Genomic DNA, 23,012 nt, shown 5'->3' on the forward strand with positions numbered 1-23,012 from the left:
TATCTGATCACTCTTGATATCTGATCAAGTTCTTCATTCCCCACTTTTAATATATAAGTCCTTGGCCAGCCTTTAGCAAGAATCTTCCTATTCTTGGTAACTCTCATTAATAATTTTCCATCTCCTGACCCCCTCAACTTGCTCCTTGGCTAAAAATCCCCACTTGTTTTATGCAGACTTGAGCCCAATCTCTCTCTCCTATTGCAGTAGGAGCTTTCAAGATTATACCTTGAGTGACACCTTCCTTACCATTTTAACAAGTGTCAAATACTTTAACAAGCTTACAAAATAAAGTTAATGGCACAATCATCATAAGCTTGTTGTAAGTTTCAAATGAGATTGTATTTGTAAAGTTCTTGTCCAGGGTCTGGAATATAGTAAGCTCTTAACAAATTTTGGTATTTGATGATAATGATCATGATAGTGAAGACAATGACAGTGACTGTGGTCTGAAGAAAAGACTCAGAAAGCACTTAAGAAGTATCTTAAAATAAGCAAATGGTGTACCTTTGTGGCCATATTGGAAATAATACATACTGGCATGTGATCACAAAAGGAACTTTATGATGATCAGTAATGTTTGATAATGACTAGAGGTAATGAGAATCTTATCCTTTTAAGTGTCTCATTGGAGGTCAAATGAATACTTCTCAGGGACTCTGCAGAGGTGATTCCTTTATTGAATGGCCTCTATCCACATTTTTAAACTTTTCTTTTTTAACAGCAAAATACTTTGTTTAATGACAATAGCAATATCAGTAATAATATTTACTGAGCACTAATTATGTGTCAGGTAGTTTTGGAATTGTTATATGGCTATTAACTTATTTAAATTTTAAAACTATGTTAGATAAATACTATTACTATCAATGACTTTACAAATAAAGGAAGAGAGGCACAAAGAAAATAGAGAAGTTGTCCAAGATCACAAGAGAGCATAGTGGAACTGAAAAATGTTGTATAGAAGCATAATACACTAAACAGACAACAGACGTTCTCCATTACTTGAAGGACTATGGCAGCTTGGCTTCCTTGTCCCCATCTTCCCATAATGGCCCTTGAGTCACACTCATGGAGGCCCTAGGGGTCCACAGGATAATTTGAAGATCTCTAGTCTAGGAGAGAAGTTCCCAAATTCCACCCTCAGACAGCAACTCCAGCAGGTGGGTCCATAGGGGTTCAGTGAGGAAAGTACTACTTGAGGGAGAGCTTATCTGGATCAGAGCCTCAGCCTGACTGGTTATAAGAGTGTGAATGCAGAAGGGAGAACGCAGAAAAACAGGATGATTTAGAAGGAGCAAGTTCACACAGAGTTCCAGGGCCATAAAGGAGATTCTCTAGTTCAGGGGATAAAGCAGTCATCTGAATTGAAGCCCAAGAAGAACCGAATCTCAAGATTTTAGATACAAGATTAGAGGAGAACTAATATAGAGGTTATTCTCTGGAGGGTGTCAGAGGGCTGGGCTGGCTGAGGCTATAATTGCTAAAACCTCTTCTACTTCTGAGGAAGACTGGCCAGAGTTTAGGAGCCGTTGATGTGCATGCATGGGTTAAGTGGTCACCTCTGGAGGGGAAATATTGCAGGATCTGGGAATCAGGAAAACTTTGACACAAAGTCCCTTGAGCTCTTCAGAAATGTCTTTCCACACAATGGCAGTCCTTTCCTGCTAATAAGCTAGACCTTTTAGGCAGCCCTGAGTTACACTGAGAAAAGGAAGAAGAAGAACAAGAACAAGAACAAGAAGAACAAGAACAAGAACAAGAGGAGGAGGAGAAGGAGGAGGAGGAAGGCAAAGGGAAAGGGGATAGGTAGGGGAAGAAGAAGAGGCAGAGCAGAAGCAGCAGCTTAAAATGTCACTGTGAATTGAGGGTTTTTTTTTTTTTTCTCCTAAGGAATTCTGAACTATTTTCAGCATGTATTGGTGGGGAGAGGGGAGGTGGGGAGAACCTTATGGTTTATTTGGGAATTTACTTAAGAACTCAGCCTGTGTGGCATATCCTTCCCATATTCTCTTGCTATTTCCCATTCTGAAGTCACTTCTGTGCCTTTGCTTTCTTGGAGAAACAGTTCTATCAAATTACTAGTACCTGTTTTGCATAACAATTAGGAAGAACACATTTTTGAATTTTAACTTTTTGTTTTGAAATAATTGTTGCAAGACTAGAACAAAGAACTTGTCATGTACTCTTCACCTCAAGACTCCATTTTGCCATTTGTGTCAATAATGCCTTTATAACAGGATGATCCAATCCAATCAGATTGTATAAAAAACTCTAACAGAAATTAACTCAAAATGGATGAAAGAGTTAATGTAATAGTTGTAAGTATACGAGTCTTAGAAGAAAACAGGCATAAACCTTTGAATGGGCAGTGGTTTCTTAGATACGACACTAAAAATATAATAAACAAAAGGGAAAATAGATAAATTGGATTTTGTCAAAATCCAAATTTTGTGCTTGATAGGACAGCCCACAGAATGGGAGAAAATATTTGCAAATCATAGATCTGATAAAGGAAAAAAAATATTCAGAATATATAAAGCTAAACAGAATATATGCAGTTCCACAATAACCAGACAAATAATCTAGCTAAAAAATGAGCAACGGGTTTAAATAAACATTTTTCCAAAGGATATATACAAATGGCCAATAAAGCCATTAAAATATGCTCATCATTAGTTATTAAAGAAATGCAAATCAAAGCCAAAATGAGTACCATTTCACATCCATTAGGATAGCTAAAAAAAATAAAATAAAAGACAAGATGTCAAGGATGTGGAGAAAATGGAACCCTCATACATTGCTAGAAAGATGGGGGAATAAGAGTGACTGCCAGTCAGTTTGGAGTTTCTTTTTGGAGTTATCAAAGGTATTGAAATCAAATAGTGGTGCTGGTTGCACAATTTTGTGAGCAGACTAGAGTTTTACATTTTAAAAACAAGAATTTTTGTAACTAATATAATGCTGTGTGTTAATTATAATTCAATTAAAAATTAAAAAATAATAAAACCCTGAGTTTTATGGTATGTGAAATATTTCTCAACAAACAACAACAATGACAATAATAAAAGATCCATTCAGAATCATGCAATATCATGTTCTTTAGTCTCTTTCAATGCAGAATATTTAAAAGGCCTGTTCTTGGTTTTTGAAAGTTGTAGATGAGTTATTTTATAGAAGGTTTCTGAATTTGAGTTTGTCTCATGTTTCCTAGTGGCTATATTCAGGTTGTGCATTTTTGGCAGGGAAATACAGAAGATACTCTATATTCTTCGCGTTGTATACTTTGAGATAGTATCCATGATGTTGATTTGCCCCATCACTAACTATGCTAACTTTGATCACTTCTGCCAGTTAGTGTCTGCAATGTTTCTCTACTCTACTGTTACTCTTTCTCCTTCCAAATTAGTAAATATTTTGTGATGAGATCCCTTGAGATTATTTGAATATCTCATTTTTCATCACAGTTTTACTCATGGTATTAAGTGAGGCCATGTTCAAATAGGGCAAACTATATAAGTAAATTCATGTAATCTTACATGTTCAAATTGTACTTTTGCCTTTTCACTTTCTAGTATCAATTTCTAAGGAACTAAAATATTCCCATTTCTCAAACCAAGAAAAAAACCCCCACATTTACTGATCATGGGCCTTTACTTCAACATACCAAACACATTTACAAAAATGTAGTCTATGTGTTCAAGCCTGGGTAAATGTTGGAGAAGTATGGACATACAGATCCTAATCAACCCTTTCATTTCCATAGGACTTTACAGTTTATAAAGCATGTTCACATGCATATATCATCTGACTCTGACAATATACAGGTTAAATTAGGGATTTGATTTTGTCGGTAAGCAAAGAGATATTGCACATGTAAATGACCAACCTACAGCTACACACCTGGTGATGTTCAAGTTGGCATAAGCATACAAGTCTCCTGTTCCAAGTTTTGTTGTGTTCTCTTGAGCTGCTTGGTGGAGTTTTATAAAGAAGACAATGATGATGAATATGCCAAAGACCTCAGGGAAGCAAGTGCTGATGAATACATAGAGAAGTGAGTAAAACTTAATAAAGTCATTTTTTTCTTCAAGGCCTAAACTTGGAGAGGTAACAATTTAAAAATAAACCTACTTTACACTTACATTTATAGTGATTTAACAGTTTCCCTGTGGCAAAGATTTACTTTTCCTGGCAGGGAAAAAGGAAAAGAAAAGATATTAATAGATATGCCATAGTAAGAAATATGTATATAAATTCCACTGATGTTAAAAGCTTATGATGAAAACCAAAAATCTTCATTGCCAATATCACTTCGGTGGGAGCTAATTTTAACCATTTCTATTCTAAGGTTGTTACCGTCACAATTCTCAATATTTAAGAAATCAAGAAATAGAGGTATAAGTATACCTTATTATTTATTGACTACCATCTATGAAGGAAAGTCGTTCATTTATATTACCTTACAACTTATAGTTCTTCCCAATTTTTGATGAGTATATCATGACTTTTCAAAAATTCTGCACACTACCTTTATAACTTTAAATAATATCTTGGTCACTTTCTATTATTCTCATCCTTAGGCAACATCTCATAATCCTACAAGAAACTTACATGCCTCCATACACTTCCCTCAGTCAACTTTTCTCTCTAAAGATTTGTCACCTCTATGTTTATTTTTACATTTAAGACATTAAAAATATGCACATTCTGTTCTGTATGCCATAATTCATTCTTCTACAGTTCAACCACAGGTTAATTCCAAAATTTGAAGAGCAATAACTATTTTTAAACATCATTTATAAATTTTAAAAGGATTCTGGGAATGTATCAATTGTGGGCCAAATCTAGACTTCAATTTCAGAAAGATCAGAAATCTTCTTTAAGGCGGTGAGTTGTGGTGAGTGTTGGAAGAAAAGGAGAAATGTCATCAACAGCTAGTATTGGGCTCTGAATACAATATGGACCAAAGACCTGAGGCTGCTCAGGTCTGCAATGAAGCCAGATGTTTCCTCATTGTCTTTATGCAGTGTGGTGTGTAGAACCAATGCTAGCTAGACTCAGCGCCAACAGAACCACCCACCATTTACAGTTCTGCAATTCTGCCCATTATTTCCCTCTGGCAGCTTCTTTTGTCTCACCTGAGAAGCTAGGCTGATCATGTCTACCTTATGATGGACGCTGTGTGAGGATTAAATGAGACAGGAATATGAAAGTCTTTTGTGAACTATAAGTGTTTTACAGATGTTATGTACTGGGTCATTTCATAGTAGAAAGAGTTGATTCCCAAGGGTATTGAGATATGATGGATGAAATTCTGAAAACACTTTTTTGGGCCCTGGATTGGGAGTAGCAGATCTGGGTTCTTGTCCTCGTCTTCCATATGAGCAATGAGGCATTTCCAATTTGGGGAGTTCAGAGTTTCTATCCATAAAAAGAGGCTGTTTACTGGGTCTCTTTCATCCATGATGATCAGGAATTCTTATATAGGTGTGTATTTTGCTCACATTTTGTATCATGTTTCCATTGATATCTTTCCCTGATCTTCATGCACAGTTGCCAGGGATTTTGTAGGTTTTTCCATCTGTACCATACTTGGGGGTGAGGATGGGCTCACAGTGTAGGGGTATGCCCATGCCATGGCCTTTATCACAGTCCAACTACCTGGAGAAAGAGAGCTTTTTTGTACAAAGAAATGAGCTTCTGAGGATTCAGTTCTGCTGAGGAGATGTGAGTGAGATCAGAGGAAGAATGAGAAGGACTGAGGTAGCCAAAAGTTTGAAGGCAGTAGGGGAGAGAGGGGTGAGCAAGTGGAGCAATATGGAAATCAGACTCCTAAGAAGGTATAAACAACTGAAGATATATAAGAAAGATTAGTGAGGAGCACTGGGAAAATGCAGATGTTTGTTTAAGACAGGACAAACAGTGTCAGGTGCAGGAGTAGATCAAGACCAAGAAAAGGAAAGACAAGAGAAGCTGAAGATCTAAGAAGGTGGGAGGAATTGCCATGATGAGAAGAGTACAGCAGACTGAGAAACCTGTGAGGTTGTGGGCAACTCAGGCGTGGGGATGCTTCACATACACAAGCAGGTGTGAGCAGCTCAGGAGAGGATCACACCAGGAGGGGTGGGAGCTTGGAACCCGGAAGTGAGAGCCGCTGAAGGTGGCAAGCAACTGAAGAGGGCTAAGCCAGCAAGACCATTTGACCACCTATTCTAGGCCCTGTTCAGATCACAACTTCTCCCTATCTGCTACTTTTACCTCAGCAGCTTTGTTTGTCCAAGATACTTCCCTATCCTTGCTCTTCTTCACAGTTTCCATAGTTGACTTGACCATGATCTGGCTTGACCTTGACTTTGAACTTGACTTTGAATTTGACTCTGATTCAGACCCATATTTTATCCCAATCATCCAGACCATGTTAGGTGCATCATGATCATGGGGACAGAGTCTGTACTAATATGATTATATAACACTTTAGCAGTAGAATATAAATGCAGGCATGATCCAATTGTTTATAAGCCTTTTCATACGACTTTTATGGAGTTACCATAACTATGGATTCCCTCTCTCTTCTTTTTTTTTTTTAGAATTTATTTTTTTATCTGAGATAGAGAGAGAGTGAGAGAGAAAGAGCACGAGTGGGGGAGAGAGGGAGAGGGAGAAACAGGCTCCCCACTGAGCAGAAAGCCCGATGCAGGGTTTGGTCCCAGGACCCTGGGATCATGACCTGAGCCAAAGGCAGACGCTTAACCAACTGAGCCACCCAGGCACCCCTCCCTTTCTCTTCTTGAGTCTATGAGGAGAATAAGGTTTCCACAGATTTCCTTGTATCTTTAGGGAAGCCTGTAGGTGGGCAGGACTATCCTCTTTCAATCTCTGGGCCAAGAACAGTTCTGGAGCAAGTGAGGGAAGAAGTGAACATGGGGAGGAGAAAATGAGGACCATGAAAGTATACCAAGGCCTAATCTGGGTCACTAATTTCTTGTGAGCTATGCCTATCACTGAAGACTTCCTCAAAGTGTTGTGGTCACATAAGCATCATCTATAGAAGGAACTCCAGCTTCATCACTAAGAATGAATTAGAGGTCTCTGTATTTAAAACAAATGTACAGTTTGCCAGTACGGTCAATGTTGTCTTGGTACATAGTGGTATCTGCATTTTACAGTTATGGAAGGCAAGTGTTAGACCAAGCAATGTAGTAGTCAGTGCCAGAGATGTTCTATTAAGGCTCCAGCAGGAGGTTAGCAAGGTGAGAGATAAGAAAGGAGGAAATTATGGAATGCTCATGGAAAGAAATGGGCAGGAAAATCTTCCCCCCAGGGTTGACTTCTTATAATGAAGGAGGTGCCCCTCTAAGGAACTTTGGAAAAGAGACTGATATAAAGGACCAGTATGGTCCATAGACTAGTTCCCAGTGGCAGGTACTGATTAAGGAAAGTAAAGACTCCAGGAGAGGGTAAGATGTTCACTGATGTGTGTGTGTGTGTGTGTGTGTGTGTCTCTTGGAAGTTACTTGGCATTCGTCATACAAAACTTTCTCGTAAAGAAGATTTATATATCCCTCAGTTTTATTTTTAAACTGAGATATTACATCCCAATCTAAGAAACAAATACAAGCAGAAGTAAAGATAAACTCTCTGGGGAGATTCTTTTATTGAGGTACAAAAAGAAGCCCGAAGTCAGTGAGGCATGAGTTTGAGGAAGACCACAACAACTTTCTCCACTCAACAAAGATGACTCTGAATCTGTCTCTGCCCCTACCCAGAGCGCTGGCCAAGATGAGGGAAAAGGCAGTCAGAGCCCGGGGATGATGACAATGACTGTGAAGATACCATCGCTCCGTACCCATGTCTGTGGAGAAGTTAACATCTTCCTTCATGAAGAAGCTGAACTTTTCCATTACTTTTCCTATGAGAAAACACATAACAAGATTCATTAAACAAGAGGAAATGTTATATGTCAGAGCCAAAAGGAACTATAGAAATTATGAGGCAGAGCTTAATGTTATAGATGAAGAAACTGAATCCCTGAAAAGGAAGGTCCTTGCCACAGGCAGTTTCTGACAGAGATAGAAGCAGAGTCTCCCTAGTCCAGTGATATTTCCACCATACTTACTGCCTCCACTGATCCCAGAACCGGAGCCCATCAACCAATATCCTACAATAACAATGGAGGAGGACATGGGAAGCTGAGGTGGCCTGCCCCTCAGTCTTTCCTGGCCAGCAAGGCCTGTGATGAAGCTGGGTCATGCGTTAGTGAGAACTGCCACCACATGTCCCTTTCAGTGTCCTTGAACACAAGCCACCTTCTAGGCCAAGAGCCCAATGGGTGTGCATGTTAGAGAATCTTCCCTTTTGTGAATTTTCCCTGTTCCTGAATAGAAATAAAGATGCAGACATATCCTTCTGAGCTCAGGGCCTAAACTGATATTCTAACTTGTTTAAATAATCACAAAGATGAAAAATACAAGACCGAAGATGGGTAGCCAAAATCCAGTGGTCTAAGGGAGACTTAATAATGAACGAAGTGGACTTAGTGTAAGGTAAGAAATGCTAAGGTGCCTGTTCTGCATTAAAGAAGTGACAAGTACCTAGTTATATTGCCTTCAGAAATAGTTCACAGGCCAAACAAAAATACCTAAGCAAAACATGCCCAGGTCTAAGCACTGACAGCTTGCATCTCCCTCTTTTAGATAAGAGAAAACAATTTTTGTGGTAGCCTTCTCCTCTTCCCCCATAAGGCTACAGTTATTTAGAACCCCTAGGAATTTGAGAAGGATAAAGGCGCTCTATCCACAGTTTGTCTAAGAATCAAGCAGTATGGCCTCACTTCTCTTAGAAATCATGTAGGATAGTGGTTTTCAATGATTTTTTATTATGGGGGTCAATATATTTTCTTCTAACAAGATACTGTGTAGAACTCCACTACCTAAAATAGCCCAAAGCTGAACTTTGGGGGTTGGAGATCACCCCCAGATGATCCCCTTAGCCCCCTTGCCTCTATAGAACCTCTGGGCTCCTAGTCTTACTGGATTCCCTCAATTGAGACAGGAATTGGCAGTTGGGTGATGGATGGAACTAGTTTAAGCTGGCAGAGCAGGTGGCCCAAACCTCGCCTGACTGTGAGACAGATGGTTTTCTCTCTCTACCAGCTGCTTCTGGGTGGGAATCAGCGCAGCTTATGGAGAGTGAAACAAGCTCATAGAGGAGAGGTTTGCAGTGGAGGACACTGGCTGTGACTTCTTTTTTCTTCCCACGAGGTACTCACAAGTTCTCAATGCATAGGTGGCATTCATTCCCATAGGTAATGTAGTCAGAACCACAAACGGGCAGGTATGTGATGGGGCAGGGGATGGCCACCACTGGGTACTTCTTATAAATGCTGCAGTCCACCTGCTACGGACACAAGAGAATGCCCTAAGCTATGCTGGCCTCTGTTGGGCAGGAAGCAAAATACCATCCTAGGAGTCCCAGGTCAGATATTCTGATGCTGCTTCTATTAATAATATTATCACCATGACAAATACTAGTACCGCTGTCCCCACCTCTGTTACTACTAGCATACGCTGTTAATAATTCCTGACCATTTCCATGCTAGCCTTTAAGCTTAAATTATACATGATTTATTTTTGTTTAATATTTATAACAACTGAATAGGGTAGGTTCTACCGTTACACCTATTTATAGATGGGTGAAATTCAGGCTTATACGTCGTATTTCTTCAACTGCCTTCTGGAAAGAAGAGGAGATTTTTTATCTGTGCCCGCCTCCTCCTTTGCCCCCTCCCCAAACATGCTGAATTAATTCTACATATATATTTCAAAACCTTTTGTTGACTAAATGACAGTCAATAGGAATTGAAATTAAAATGTAATTCAATATACTCACTGTTGTTAAAGGCAGACTAGCAGCTTCTGAAAGAGAGTGACAGATGGAAATGTTAAAAATAAAGCAAAGTCTTAAAGTCTCATGAATTAATGTTAATTTGGGCCTATGGATTGAGACTCTGTATTTGCTCTGGTGACGAATCGAATCTTAGCACACACTCTGTTCTTATATAAAACTCCAGCTGTTTGCTGAAGAAGCCAAATGGCCAATAAGGTAAGCCCTTTATTCAGGTAGGAGAATTAACTGGTTTCCTCCCTTTATTGACATGGGGCATTTTCTGGAGTTTATCATGTCTTTGATAATGATTCAAAGTCAGATAGCAATAGAAAGTATTGCAGTCACCCCTCCTAAGAGCCTGCAGTTCCACCATCTTTGATATTCTCCCCTCTGAACTGATACAAAGAAATGTAATGGAATGTTCTTAAGGTGTTAGACTCTTAATTCATTTAAATAATTTTCACCATATAAAAGTCTAATTGTTGACTCCTGGGCTTTGGAGAATTGTGTTTTATTTCAGTCCCCCTGGATTGATTTGGAGAGGCATCCAAGTTTTTCTGTGTCCTTGCACTGAGGAATAGTATCTAATAACACCAGCCACTTCCAGTGTCCTTATGGAATGGTAGACTTATGAAGAAATTAGTTCTTTTTTCTCCTATGGCTCCATGGATGAAAATAAAAATCCTTGAAAGGGAAAACACTGGACCCAACCACCTTCCCCCAACACCTGTTGGTACGTAAGAGCCTCCCTTCCCAGGCCAGGGCTGTTTGTATTATAAGCCAGTACACTTTAAATCCACATGCCCAGACATTTTCCTCCAATCCTGAGAAGGGGTTATTTGGGAAGACAAGCTTACTGGCTACACAGGCCACTCTCTGCCCTTAACTCACCCGAGTTGCTGAAGAAATGAGTCATTGTGCAGAGCAGAAGGAGCCCCCCGATGATCTTCATGGTGGAGACAGCTGTGATGTAGAGGCTCTCGGGACTGTCACACCAGCTACATCAGCCATACCCTAGGAAAGGGGTTAGGTTTATATGCCAGTCCTTGGTTTCTCCACCTTTCCTGTGAGGTCATCCAGAGTCAGTGTTGGCTCTGAGAGGTTCTCAAGGCACAATGTCACACCCTGGGTGGTGTTGCGGTTCTCGTCACTTAATTGCTACTATTATCTGACCGAGAAATTGATTATTTGAGGTGAGAAGTATTTTCCTGCTTGCACCAGAGGTGGGGACTGTTATTTAGAATTCTCAACTTCAAGTAGTAGAAGAGATTAACTACCGACTGCTTGGCCTAGTTATGAAATAAGTAAAAATATCGAACTTTTTTTTCACCAAATAAAGAATATTAGATTCAGATTGGATAGATCACACTTAGGTTTATATTCTGCCTCCTGGGGAAATACTGTTTCTTTTTGAAGCAATTGACATAGGAAGCAAGCTGGGACCTGGTGGGAGGAACAGTGACCTTAGCGTTTATGAGACTTGGAGAAGGCATTGACACTTTCTAGCTGTGTGACCTTGGGTGAGTCATTTATGGGCCATGAGCCTGTATCAGTCAGAGAGACCTGTTTATGCTGTGCTAACATATAACCTAAAGATTTCTGTGACTTAATATATGTTTGTTTTTTACTCAAGCTATCCACATACAGTTGTCAGCAGATGGTGCCATATTGCCTTCAATGGATCCCAAGGGGGCTGAGTAGTTTTGGAATATCGTTCATTGTCAAGGTGAAGTGAAGATGTGTTCTTGAGAATTTCCATTTTCAGCCATTATATGTTCCCCTCAGAAGTGACACTACTGTTACATTCTCTCAGCATCAAGCGACCTGGCTCAACCAGAGAGGTTACAGTGGGATCTTATCTTGTCCCGTGAAGACCAGAAGGGAGAGAACTGGAAAAATAGTTGTCAAAAAATACAGAGACCATCCCAGAGCCTTAGTTTCATGCCTTGTCAAGTGGGACCTACTGCTAACCACAATAGAATTTACAGAATTTACAGAATTTACAGAATTTTTATTTTATTTTATGTACATAAAAATGGTTAATTTTTATGCACATACATGAAAGTCTGTTCTAAAATGCAGTGCATGTCATTGTTATTGTGATTGTAATTATTATTAATGATCAGTCAAAAGTCTCTGCTATGGGTTGCTGACATTAGATTGTAAACTGGATTGCCCAAACACAATTGTCCAATTAGCTGCTTTTTGTCTGTTGGACTAGAGGGCATATGCATGAAAACCTGAAGGAAGGCAGTGGACTCTTCCACCAGTCTTTTGCTTGATGGGTTTATTTCAGTACATTCTGAAACAGAGAATCTGCAAAGATAATAAGCTAATAATAAATGACATTGCATGGTTCCCTAAAATTTTGACTTTTACATCTGTTTGGGAAGGAATATAATGTAGTAGTTAATAGGGGCATTGCGTCCAGAAGGTCTTATTTGGAAGTCTTGCTTTTAATAATTGTTGATTGTGTGACTTTAAGTATACAGATTAAGCTCTGGGTGTTTTGATTTCCTCATCTGTAACATAGAAATAATATTTACCTCCCAAAATGGCTTTGAGTATTGAATGCGGATATATATATATATATATACATACATACATATATATGTATATATATATATACACACACACACGTGTGTGTGTGTGTATCAGAGTACCAAGATCATAATTCGAGCTTCATACATGGTAGCTAGAATATGGAATGTGATCTTCAGGACAACTCATTGAGGAAGGAATTTTTATTACCCTAATTTTACCAGTGAGTAAGTTGAGACTCAGAGGATTTAAGTAATCTTCACAAGATCATGATACTAATTCATGGGGGAGACTATTTTGAGTTCAGTAATGGAAAAGAAGAGAAGCAAATGCCATAATAGAGTTCATTATGTTTTATTGTTTGCTATGATAGTTTGAAGACAATGAATACTGAGAAAAAGCCATTATGTTTCAAGAAGAGGTGTCTTTGTTGCAGTTTGAAAATGCATTTAGCAAAAAGGAATGGGAATGGGTTCAAAGGGAGATTAGGATGAAGTAGAGAATAGCATTATAATTTTTTCAGATATTTAATAGTCAAGGAGAGGAGGGGAATGAAAGAAGCTAAGCCTTCAGCAAGGTGTAGGATAGACTGAACCTGTCTTACAGCCAAAGGAAAGAAGGAATTTAAGATACATGGTGGAGGGTGGCTAATTACAGCATTACAGAAAACTGTAACTTGTCCTAAAGATCACATTATCATATATATATATATATATATATATATATATACACATTATATATACATACAATCTCATTCAATACTCAAAGCTACTCTGGGAGGTAAATATTATATCTATGTTACAGATGAGGAAATTAAAACATCCAGAGCTTAACCTGTATCCTTAAAGTTGCACAGTCAACATTGTAAGGTTGACTCTGGCTGTTAAGTTCTGGGGTTGCCTTTTGCAGTAGAAAAATTGGGTTGGTCTGGAAGCTGGAGAAGGATGGAGAGGCTTGGTACAGACATCAGTGGAAGACTGTCAGATAGTCAACTGTGGATATGAAAATTAATGTCCACTAGACAAAATTACCACTAGATTTTTTGCAGGTTCAGTCAGTACCATGCTGAATATTTCTCCCTAAATATATTATGACATTGAATAAGAAATGAAAAAAAGGTGACTTTCTGGATAGGGAGTGTGTACATCAGAGACTGGAGGGGAGCCAGAAGGCTGGCCATAGGCTCAGAAGAGAGTCAAGTGTTCAAGAAAGTTCTGATACACTATGCAAGGTGTGAGTAGTTAAGAGTTTAGAAGTCAAAGTTCAGAATACATGTAGACTTAATAATAGTAGTAGGCTTGGGGAATATGAACAATTGTTTATAGAGGCTATGGCTAGTAGGCAAAATGCCAGATTAATTTCTCAGGGGTGGGGCTGAGATAGTAATCCTCAGGGTGTATCCAAATATAAGGCAGATAAAAGATTGGTGGAAATAAAGTTCTTTGGATTTAAAAACGTGAGGAAAAGTGAGGTCAAATGATCAGGCATGGGTGGGTTGCTTAGGTTTGGGCAGCTGTTTACATAGAAATTTTTAAGTTGCACAATGAGCCATGAATTATAGAGGGAGGAGCCTTTGGAGGTGAAAGGTGAAGCTTGAGAAGACAAAAAGTCATCCATTTAGGCTGGGGGCAGTGTCTTTATTCCTCCTAACCTTCCTGCAAGGAGGGAAAATTTGAGGCCTTGTCAGATTATGACCATGGTTCCATTCTAGGGAAGGCAGGGTAGAACTAATGTGGAAAAACATAAAAATGAAATGAGAGAAAAATTTGAGAGTATTAGGGATTTCTTCCCCAATGGATTTGAGGTGCCACAGAGAAGGGAAAGATGACCCATCAGAAAGTTAGAGATTTGGGTGGTAGAATTAAATTGGTGCAGGACCTGAATAAAGAGGTTCTGGGTCAGTTAGCTAGAGGGAAATAAAGAAGCCAGCACCATGCTGGGCAGTAATCCAGGTATAGAATAATGGCTGTAAGAAAGGAAAGGTACAATAAGAAAATTAACCATTTTTTTTTAAGATTTTATTTATTTATTTATTTGAGAGAGAGAGTGAGAGAGAGAGCACAAGAGGGGGGAGCGGGAGAGGGAGAAGCAGACTCCCTGCCAAGCAGGGAGCCCGATGCGGGACTCGATCCAGGGACTCCAGGATCATGACCTGAGCCGAAGGCAGTCGCTTAACCAACTGAGCCACCCAGGTGCCCAAAAATTAACCATTTTTATGCACTTACTATGTGCTGGAACTCTGCTACATTTGGTGTGTGTATTATCTCATTTAAGATTTAAAATAATCTTCTGAGATTGGTGTGGTTATTTGTCCTGTTATATAGCTGAGGCAACAGGGACTTAGAGAAATGGCTAGTTTAAATTTAAAAGCCAATGCTTTTTAATCTCTCGGGTGTATTGCTGTTAAATCTAAATCTAAGAGATAGATTTGGAGACACGTTGGAAATTGGAATAATAGGAGTAAAACTGGTCAAATCAGGGCAGTCAGGAAGGACAGCTTATGTTTTAAATGAGCAGGCAGAAGGAGCTGAGTACTGGATCAGAATGTGTCACCTTTTCATGTGTGAGGATCATCTGGAAAGAAGGAGGGTCCCAGTGGGGAGAGAGGGTGATCTGGAGTCAGAGGACAATCGTTCCTTCCCCATCCCTCCACTCTCATCTATCTAAGGTGCAATGCTGTGACAGTCCCTTCTCTACATTGTGCTTTCTACTTCTCCCACATCTAGTGAGATTGACCTAGATTGGTGCTTCAGGTTTTCAAGTTAAAAACCCTTCCTTGAAACACTAATATGTACAACTGATAAATAAGGCTGAGGATTGGAGGTGGGTGAGAAGAAGTTGCAACTCTACTATTTAATTCTGCATTTTCCTCCTAATTGCTGTATCAGCCCATTCCCAACCCTCTGGGTTCCTTCCTTCTTGGCATCCATCACACATTCCATCCAACACCAAGGCCTTCTTGTGATGATTTTAAAATCAATGGCCTAGATTTGGGTGGACTAGCTCTTGTTTTTCGTTTGTCCTCCTCTCCCTTCCCTGTGTGGCTCCTTCACATTCTAGCTCTTTTTCTTCTTTTTCCTTTCCTTTTCCCTCACCTCCTCTTTCTTCTCTCCACCCCCCCTTCTTCTTCTTCCTCTTCTTTTTCAATGTAGCCCTCACTATATTCGTGCCTTTTTGTGTACTGGGACACAATGACCTAGAGATCTGGATATTTGCATTTTGATCTTGTGTCTGGCAGGACCTTGTTCCTTGCTTTTCATGGGAACAAGGAGTTAGCACATCCAGGGATCCTATGATTTGATTCTCTTTAATTTTCTTTGAATTGCTGAGGCCAAATAATTTCAATTATGGGACAAGATGATGTAAATAAAGGGTAACAACCCTTTCCTGTTGGTTCATTTTGCTCCAACGTGACCTCACACTATCTGGATTTAGATTTTACACTTACACACACAGCTTCCAGCTCCTATTGGTAAAATCATGTCTATTTTTTTTTTTTGCCATGTGCTACTGGTTTATTTATTCATTTGAGCTCATCATTTCATTTCTGTTTTTCTAAGCATCAATTAAAAATAACAACAAAGTAATGTCTTCTTTGCTCAGTGCTGAAGAGAACACTGTTTCTTTTGGGAGGATCCACAATGCACTTCATTTTATTAAAGGCTCCATTAAATGTTCTCTAATACTTTAAGTCAGTTTTTTCCAAACTTAATTTGCCATAGTTTACTTATTATTTTACAAACATTAAATAACATCTAAAGAGATGTTAGTGTTTTCTTTAACACTGAGAACAAGGATTTACTCTAATTTCCTATAAGGTTATGATGTCCAATATAAAGTAAGGTTTGTACCAAGGAAGATCATTGATTTTTTGGTCTGTTTGGTCTCCTCAGGAGTTCTTCATCATATTGAACAGAACTCCATTTCCGTATGGCTTCTATATGGCTTTTTAGTTCTCCACAGTGGAGACCAATAGAATGCGTCTGCTCTCTCTTTCCAAGTCTATCCCTTCAGATATGCAAAGGTAGCTCCGGAGGGTCTAGTCAAAGTCCTTTTTCTCCAGATGATACAAATTAGCTTCTTTAATATTTCCTTTACAGTATATAATCCCTTAGGTTCTCTAGACCCTGACATATTAACACAACATTACTTAATAACGGTGAAACACAAGTCATAATCAACCTTACCATTTCCCTTTGCTATTCTGGTCAGTGTCATCCTCACTGGAGACACAGAGAGAAATAAGGTAGACAAAAATTCTACTTCTTGGAACTTCCTTTCTTGTAGAGTAGAAAAAGGAAAATAATAAAAAAGTAGTAAGATGATTTCATATTTTGACAAGTATTTAAAAGAAATTGTATCATGGTATTGGAATAAAGAGTAATATGGAAATAAGGAACAAATTGCATTGAGTTATTAGAGAAGGCTTCCCAGAGCCTGAATGATGAGGACAGATACCTGAATGATGACAAGGAGCCATTCTGGAAAAGCCAGGACTCAATGGTGCAGAGAGAAGAGCTAGTGTGATGGCCGTCGGCACATCAAGCCTATTGAGGGATTCCACTTTCTCCAATTCCAGGATTATATAAAATGGCAGCTTTTGTTTTAAAAGAGTCAACTTGTAAATCAGTCAGGCTCCAGCCCATGTCCTCTGTGATTAGGCTACATGTTTTCCACTGAATTCTATGTGAGATTGGATTACAAAATTCTTTCATCTATTTTTTTCTTCTTCAGATGGTCTTTTCTCCATGTGTCTCTCTTCTTATTATTTCCTATTACAAACTGTCCTCCTGGTGACTTCAGTTAGAGTCTGCGTCTAGGAGTTTATGGTCTCAAACATCCATTTAGTGTCTACTTACTGAACTCTTATTATATGCCTCACTTGTTACTATATGACCTTGTTTGATTCATTTTCATCACAGCATTCGTTGTTACCTGTTATTGCCTGTTTCTTTATTTGCATATTATTCATCTCTCACCACTGGGAGGCAGGTTCCACAAGAACAGGATCTTGCCTGCCTTGTTCGTTTGCTTCTACTAGCACCTAATATAGTATTTGCAGAGTAAGAACTACTCCACAAATAATTACCAAATGAATGAATGAATAGTTTTTTTTTTTTAAAGATTTTATTTATTTATTTGAGACAGAGAGAATGAGAGAGAGCATGAGAGGGAGGAGGGTCAGGGGGAGAAGCAGACCCCCTGCCGAGCAGGGAGCCCGATGCGGGACTCGATCCAGGGACTCCAGGATCATGACCTGAGCCGAAGGCAGTCGCTTAACCGACTGAGCCACCCAGGCGCCCTAATGAATGAATAGTTTTAAGAGTCCACATCATTAGTCACAAGGTAGAGTAACAACAGAATTCATCCAGCATTGGGAAGAAATCATCTGGTTTGCATCAGTGAATTTAAAAAGAAATAAAGCATACCTCATTGGAACTTAAACAAATTTGTCATTTTAGATTGAACTTAACCTCATTAAGAAGAGGACATTGTGAAATATTTAACACATTCTCCTCCACTTTGTTGCCCATATGACTCAGAATCTCCTTTAAGTTGAAATCACTGTCGTCTGAGTGAACAAGGGCTCCTTTGCAGAGCCCCCTGCAGGGGCGAAGTGCAGAGGATAAATGCACTCTGCGTGTTTCTCAGCTGCTACCACCACGGTATCAATGCCAGGGATCCACCAATCCTAGTGGTGCCCATAAATCTATAAAAAGATTTATCAGCTAAGCAAAAGTTTCCATGAATTCAGGTTATACCTACATACTTTACGATGGGTACTACCTAAATGTAGCATGTCCAGAGCAGATGGCCAGGCTAGAAAGAAATACATAACTGTGTCCACATCTTGCTTCTCTTACCAAACTTAATCTCACTTCGACTCTCCTGCCTGAGGGCAATAAGGTCAATTCCTTAATTTTTATTTTGGTGGAGTTACTGTTCTACTGTTCCATTTCTTTGGTCTGCCTTTTATTATTTTTGAAACTAGAGATGGAAAGATGAAAAAGTAAAATACTGTTAAGTTACACAAGATGATCAAAATTAGCAAGAGAAGGTCTATATTTTAGGAGACTCTTGGAGAAAACAGAAAGACCTGGAACGATTTCCCCAGCTCCAAAGAGATCCACCCTGATGGACCCTACTGACCAGGGGCCCCGGGGGAAGGAAGATGATATAAGAGGACAAAGGCCCTGTTGCCAGCAGAACTGAGCTGTGTATTAGCTGGAAAGGGGATGGAGAAAGCTGAGCTGTGGGGACCCTTCTGGTTCAAGAACTGGTCAGAGTAAGATAGAAGAGTGAGGCTGACATCTAGTGGCAGCAACAGGTAATGGTACAGAGCCCACTGAAGCCAAAGGCTGATCACTTTCCCCAGCCTTAAAAATATAATGATGGTTTCAGCTCCCTGTATTAGTCCAGATCTTTCAGTTATAAGTGACAGCTTATAAGATGGATTAAGCAAAAAGGAAAAATGAATTTATTGACCAATGTAGTAGGAACAATGGAATGGAGTAAGGATTAAAAATGCTAAAACTAGGGGATCAAATGGTATCTATTCTTCCTCTCAAAAACATACTTTTCCCCCAGAAGTTCTTGGTACTCCTCCCTCCTTCTATTAGCATATGAACACTTTTTTCCTCTAATGAAGGTGAACTTCATTTACGAGTACAAGGTAGAAAGTCTCAAACAGCTGTTTGTATGTGTGTGTGAGATGTTTTCTTAGGCTCGTGTCTTCAGGTGAGACTAGGGGGACAGGGTCGGATCTCACAGGTGAGCCTGCACTTTTGGGTGAGTTTAATTTGGGGAGTGTCAGTAACACCACTTGATGACAGATCTTAGACGCAAGTAAAATGAAAGCTTATTTTAAACAATCAGTACACGGGGTAAATACCACCTCTTTCATTATTATATTTATTTGTAATAGACGTGTCAATTGGTTCTCCATTAGTTTGATTCCTTTATTTTCAGTTTTGTTCCAAATTTGGGTGTAGCATAGATGTGTTATTTATCATATGCCTTTAAATTCCAAAGGAAATGATTTTCGGAATTAAGTAGTGAAACGAATAAGCAAGTGTAGTACTCCGTTACTCATTAGCCACATTTTCCATATTTATAAAATTTAATATGAGGACCAAATTCCCTAAAGAGAAGAGATTTTTAAAAAAGGAGATTAGTATCATAAGGAAAGTGGGTATTGCTTCACATTCTCTCATCTTCCAAATGTAGTCCTGAGAAAGGGAGCTGCTTAGCAATTCCCTTTATATCTTGTCTCTTTTCCCGCCGATCACCGCACATTCCTCCTCTATCTCTTAATTATTCAAAATGGTGTTCTATGAAGTTTTTCAATAGAGAATCTTTCATCTCATAACTCATTCCCATTTTGATACCGTTTTTTTTTTAAGATTTTATTTATTTATTTGACAGAGAGAGAGTTAGCGAGAGCAGGAACACAAGCAGGGGGAGTGGAAGAGGGAGACGCAGGCTTTCTGTTGAGTAGGGAGCCCAATGTGGGGCTCGATCCCAGGACCCTGGGATCATGACCTGAGCTGAAGGCAGACGCTTAACGGCTGAGACACCCAGGCGCCCCCTATTTTGATACCTTTCGATTCAACATAGCAATGCCAGATTTTTTTTTTTTACCGAGAGGTAAAAGATAACCATAACAAGAGTGCTATGCATAATAATTCACATAATTCACGCTCTATCCAAATTTTCACCAGGTTTACACTGCTCATAGACTACAGTCTATTCTCCTTACCCTGCTATATATTTTTCCCAGAAGTCTAGCCTCTGTCTAACTTTCCACCTTTATTTATTTATTGACAGAGAGAGAGACAGCAAGAGAGGGAACACAAGCAGGGGGAGTAGGAGAGGGAGAAGCAGGCTTCCCCCTGAGCAGGGGGCCCGATGTGGGGCTCCATCCCAGGACCCTGGGATCATGGCCTGAGCTGAAAGCAGAGGCTTAATGACTGAGCCACCCAGGCGCCCCAGCCTTCCACCTTTAGATATTACTGTTCCCTAATACGTAACATCATTTCAACACAATTTTTCTCTTTATTATTTCCCTAAAGACACCGCACATTTTCTCAGTTGCAAATGTTTTCCCAAGCAGAGTGCCCTGTATAAATTGCCCATTCTATTTTCTCTTGCATTTTTTAATTTTTTTTTTATTTGACAGAGAGATACAGTGAGAGAGGGAACACAAGCCTGGGGAGTGGGAGAGGGAGAAGCAGGCTTCCCACTGAGCAGGGAGCCCAATGCGGGGCTCGATCCTAGGACCCTGGGATCATGACCTGAGCCGAAGGCAGACGCCCAACGACTGAGCCACCCAGGTGCCCCTCTCTTGCATTTTTTTAAAGAATCCTTTAAACTTAGCTTCTTTCAAGATACTCCCCACCTTGACCCCCATCTCAGGCTGACCGTTGATGTATATCTGATCGACTCACATGGGTAAGGGATTGCAAACATGTTAACTTGCAGGAGCCAAGCTGGTAATATAAATAAGTGAAGGGGGCCTCCTTCACCACAACAGAGAGGTGGGACTGTCTGAAATGCCTGAACTCCATTTAGATGGGCAGCTGCTACTAGGCAGCCATCGCTTTTTTTTTTTTATGTGAAATCCTAGCTTCCTATTAGCACAACTTTGATTTTTCAAAATAAATTGGAAATCTATATTTTTAGGTAAAATCTGATTTTTGAAATGCTGTCAACCATTTCAAGACTTACTAAAATATTGTTTGGTTGAACAAAACCAATGCTGTTTTCTATTAACATGAATTTTCTTAGGCATGTATTCTTTTTGCCAAATGTGATCACAAACTTCTGAAGAGTCTGGGATTTTTTCATTCTATTTTCTTGGTAGTTATTACAAGGGTCCTATACTGAGTAGGCTTGAGGGATTCTTTTAAGGATAGCAACTATGATTCTGTATCAATTCTGGCCAAGACTTGCACTCTTCTGTTCTCTTTTGTCTTTTTTTTTTTAGTTTCAAGTTTTTATTTAAATTCCAGTTAGTTATTTCTTACACCATACACAAAAACAAATTCAAAATGGATGAAAGACCTAAATGTGAGACAGGAATCCATCAAAATCCTAGAGGAGAACACAGGCAGCAACCTCTTTGATCTTGACCATAGCAACTTCTTACTAGACACATTACCACAGACAAGGTCTTTGCAAATGGCAAGATTTCATTCTTTTTGATGGCAGAGTAATATTCCATTATATATATACATACACACACATACACCACAACTTCTTTATCCATTCATCAGTTGATGGACATTTGGGCTCCCTCCAAGTTTGGCTATTGTTGATAATGCTGCTATAAACATCAAGGTGCATGTATCCCTTGGAATCTGTATTTTTGTATCCTTTGGTAAATGCCTAATAGTGCAATTGCTGGATAGTAGGGTAGTTCTATTTTTAACTTTCTGAGGAATCTCCATACTGTTCTGGCTGCAGTTTTCATTCCCACCAACAGTGCAAGAGGGTTCCCCTTTCTCTGCATCCTCACCAGTACCTGTTGTTTCTTGTGTTATTAATTTTAGCCATCCTGACAGGTGTGAGATGGTATGTCATCATGGTTTTCATTTGTATTTTCCTCATGATGAGTGATATTGAGTATCTTTTCATGTGTCAGCCATCTGCATGTCTTTTTTGGAGAAATGTCTGTTCATGTCTTCTGCCCATTTCTTGACTGGATTATTTGGTTTTTTGGGTATTGAGTTTGATTAAGTTCTTTATAGATTTTAGATACTAACCCTTTATCAGATATGCCATTTACAAATACCTTCTTCCATTCCCAAGGTTGCCTTTTAGTTTTGTTGATTGTTTCCTTCTCTGTGCAGAAGGTTTTTAACTTGATGAAGTCCCAGTAATTCATTTTTGCTTTTGCTTCCCTTGTCTGTGGTGATGTGTCTAGTAAGAAGTTGCTATGGCTGATGTCAAAGAGGTTTCTGCCTGTGTTATCCTCTAGGATTTTAATGGATTCCTGTCTCACATTTAGGTTTTTCATCTATTTTGAATTTATTTTTGTGTATGATATGAGAAAGTAGTCCAGTTTCATTCTTCTGCGTGTTGCTGTCTAGTTTTCCCAACACCATTTGTTGAAAAGACTATCTTTTTTCCAACGGTTATTCTTTCCTGCTTTGTTGAAGATTAGATGACCATAGATTTGAGGGTCAATTTCTGGGTTTTCCATTCTGTTACACTGATCTATGTGTCTGTTTTTGTGCCAGTACCATACTGTCTTGATCACTATAGCTTTGTAATACAGCTTGAAGTCTGGAATTGTGATGCCTCCAGCTTTGCTTTTCTTTTTCAAGATTGCTTTGGCTTGTCAGGGTCTTTTGTGGTTTCATACAAATTTAAGGATTTTTTGTTCTAGTTCTGTGAAAAATGCTGGTGGTATTTTGATAAGGATTGCATTAAACGTGCAGACTCCTTTAGGTAGTATAGACATTTTAACAATATTTGTTCTTCCAATCCATAAGCGTGGAATGTTTTTCCATTTCTTTGTGTCCTGTTCAATTTCTTTCATGTGTTCTAATTTTCAGAGTACAGGTCTTTTACCTCTTCGG

The 23,012-nt window shown here is 39.2% G+C and overlaps 1 protein-coding gene across 2 annotated transcripts in view; it reads right to left on the minus strand.

Moving 5' to 3' along the window:
- Window positions 1–7,549: 7,549 nt before the first annotated feature.
- SPINK7 (serine peptidase inhibitor Kazal type 7) overlaps window positions 7,550–23,012 on the minus strand; it is a 52,324-nt gene continuing 36,861 nt past the window's right edge. Inside the window, exons 2-5 of one of the 2 annotated variants that reach the window (XM_021696933.1) lie at window positions 10,780–10,902; window positions 9,892–9,917; window positions 9,272–9,399; window positions 7,550–7,912 (exon numbers count right to left, since the gene is read on the minus strand). In XM_021696933.1, the coding sequence (XP_021552608.1) occupies window positions 7,867–7,912; window positions 9,272–9,399; window positions 9,892–9,917; window positions 10,780–10,840 (261 nt within the window). In that variant the 5' untranslated portion in view covers window positions 10,841–10,902 and the 3' untranslated portion in view covers window positions 7,550–7,866. Of the gene's footprint in view, window positions 7,913–9,271; window positions 9,400–9,891; window positions 9,918–10,779; window positions 10,915–23,012 lie in introns of those variants that run through there. The other variant, XM_021696924.1, reaches the window with a different exon arrangement.

The sequence above is a fragment of the Neomonachus schauinslandi genome, chromosome 7 (genome assembly GCF_002201575.2).
Source record: "Neomonachus schauinslandi chromosome 7, ASM220157v2, whole genome shotgun sequence".
Classification (NCBI taxonomy): Eukaryota; Metazoa; Chordata; class Mammalia; order Carnivora; family Phocidae; genus Neomonachus; species Neomonachus schauinslandi.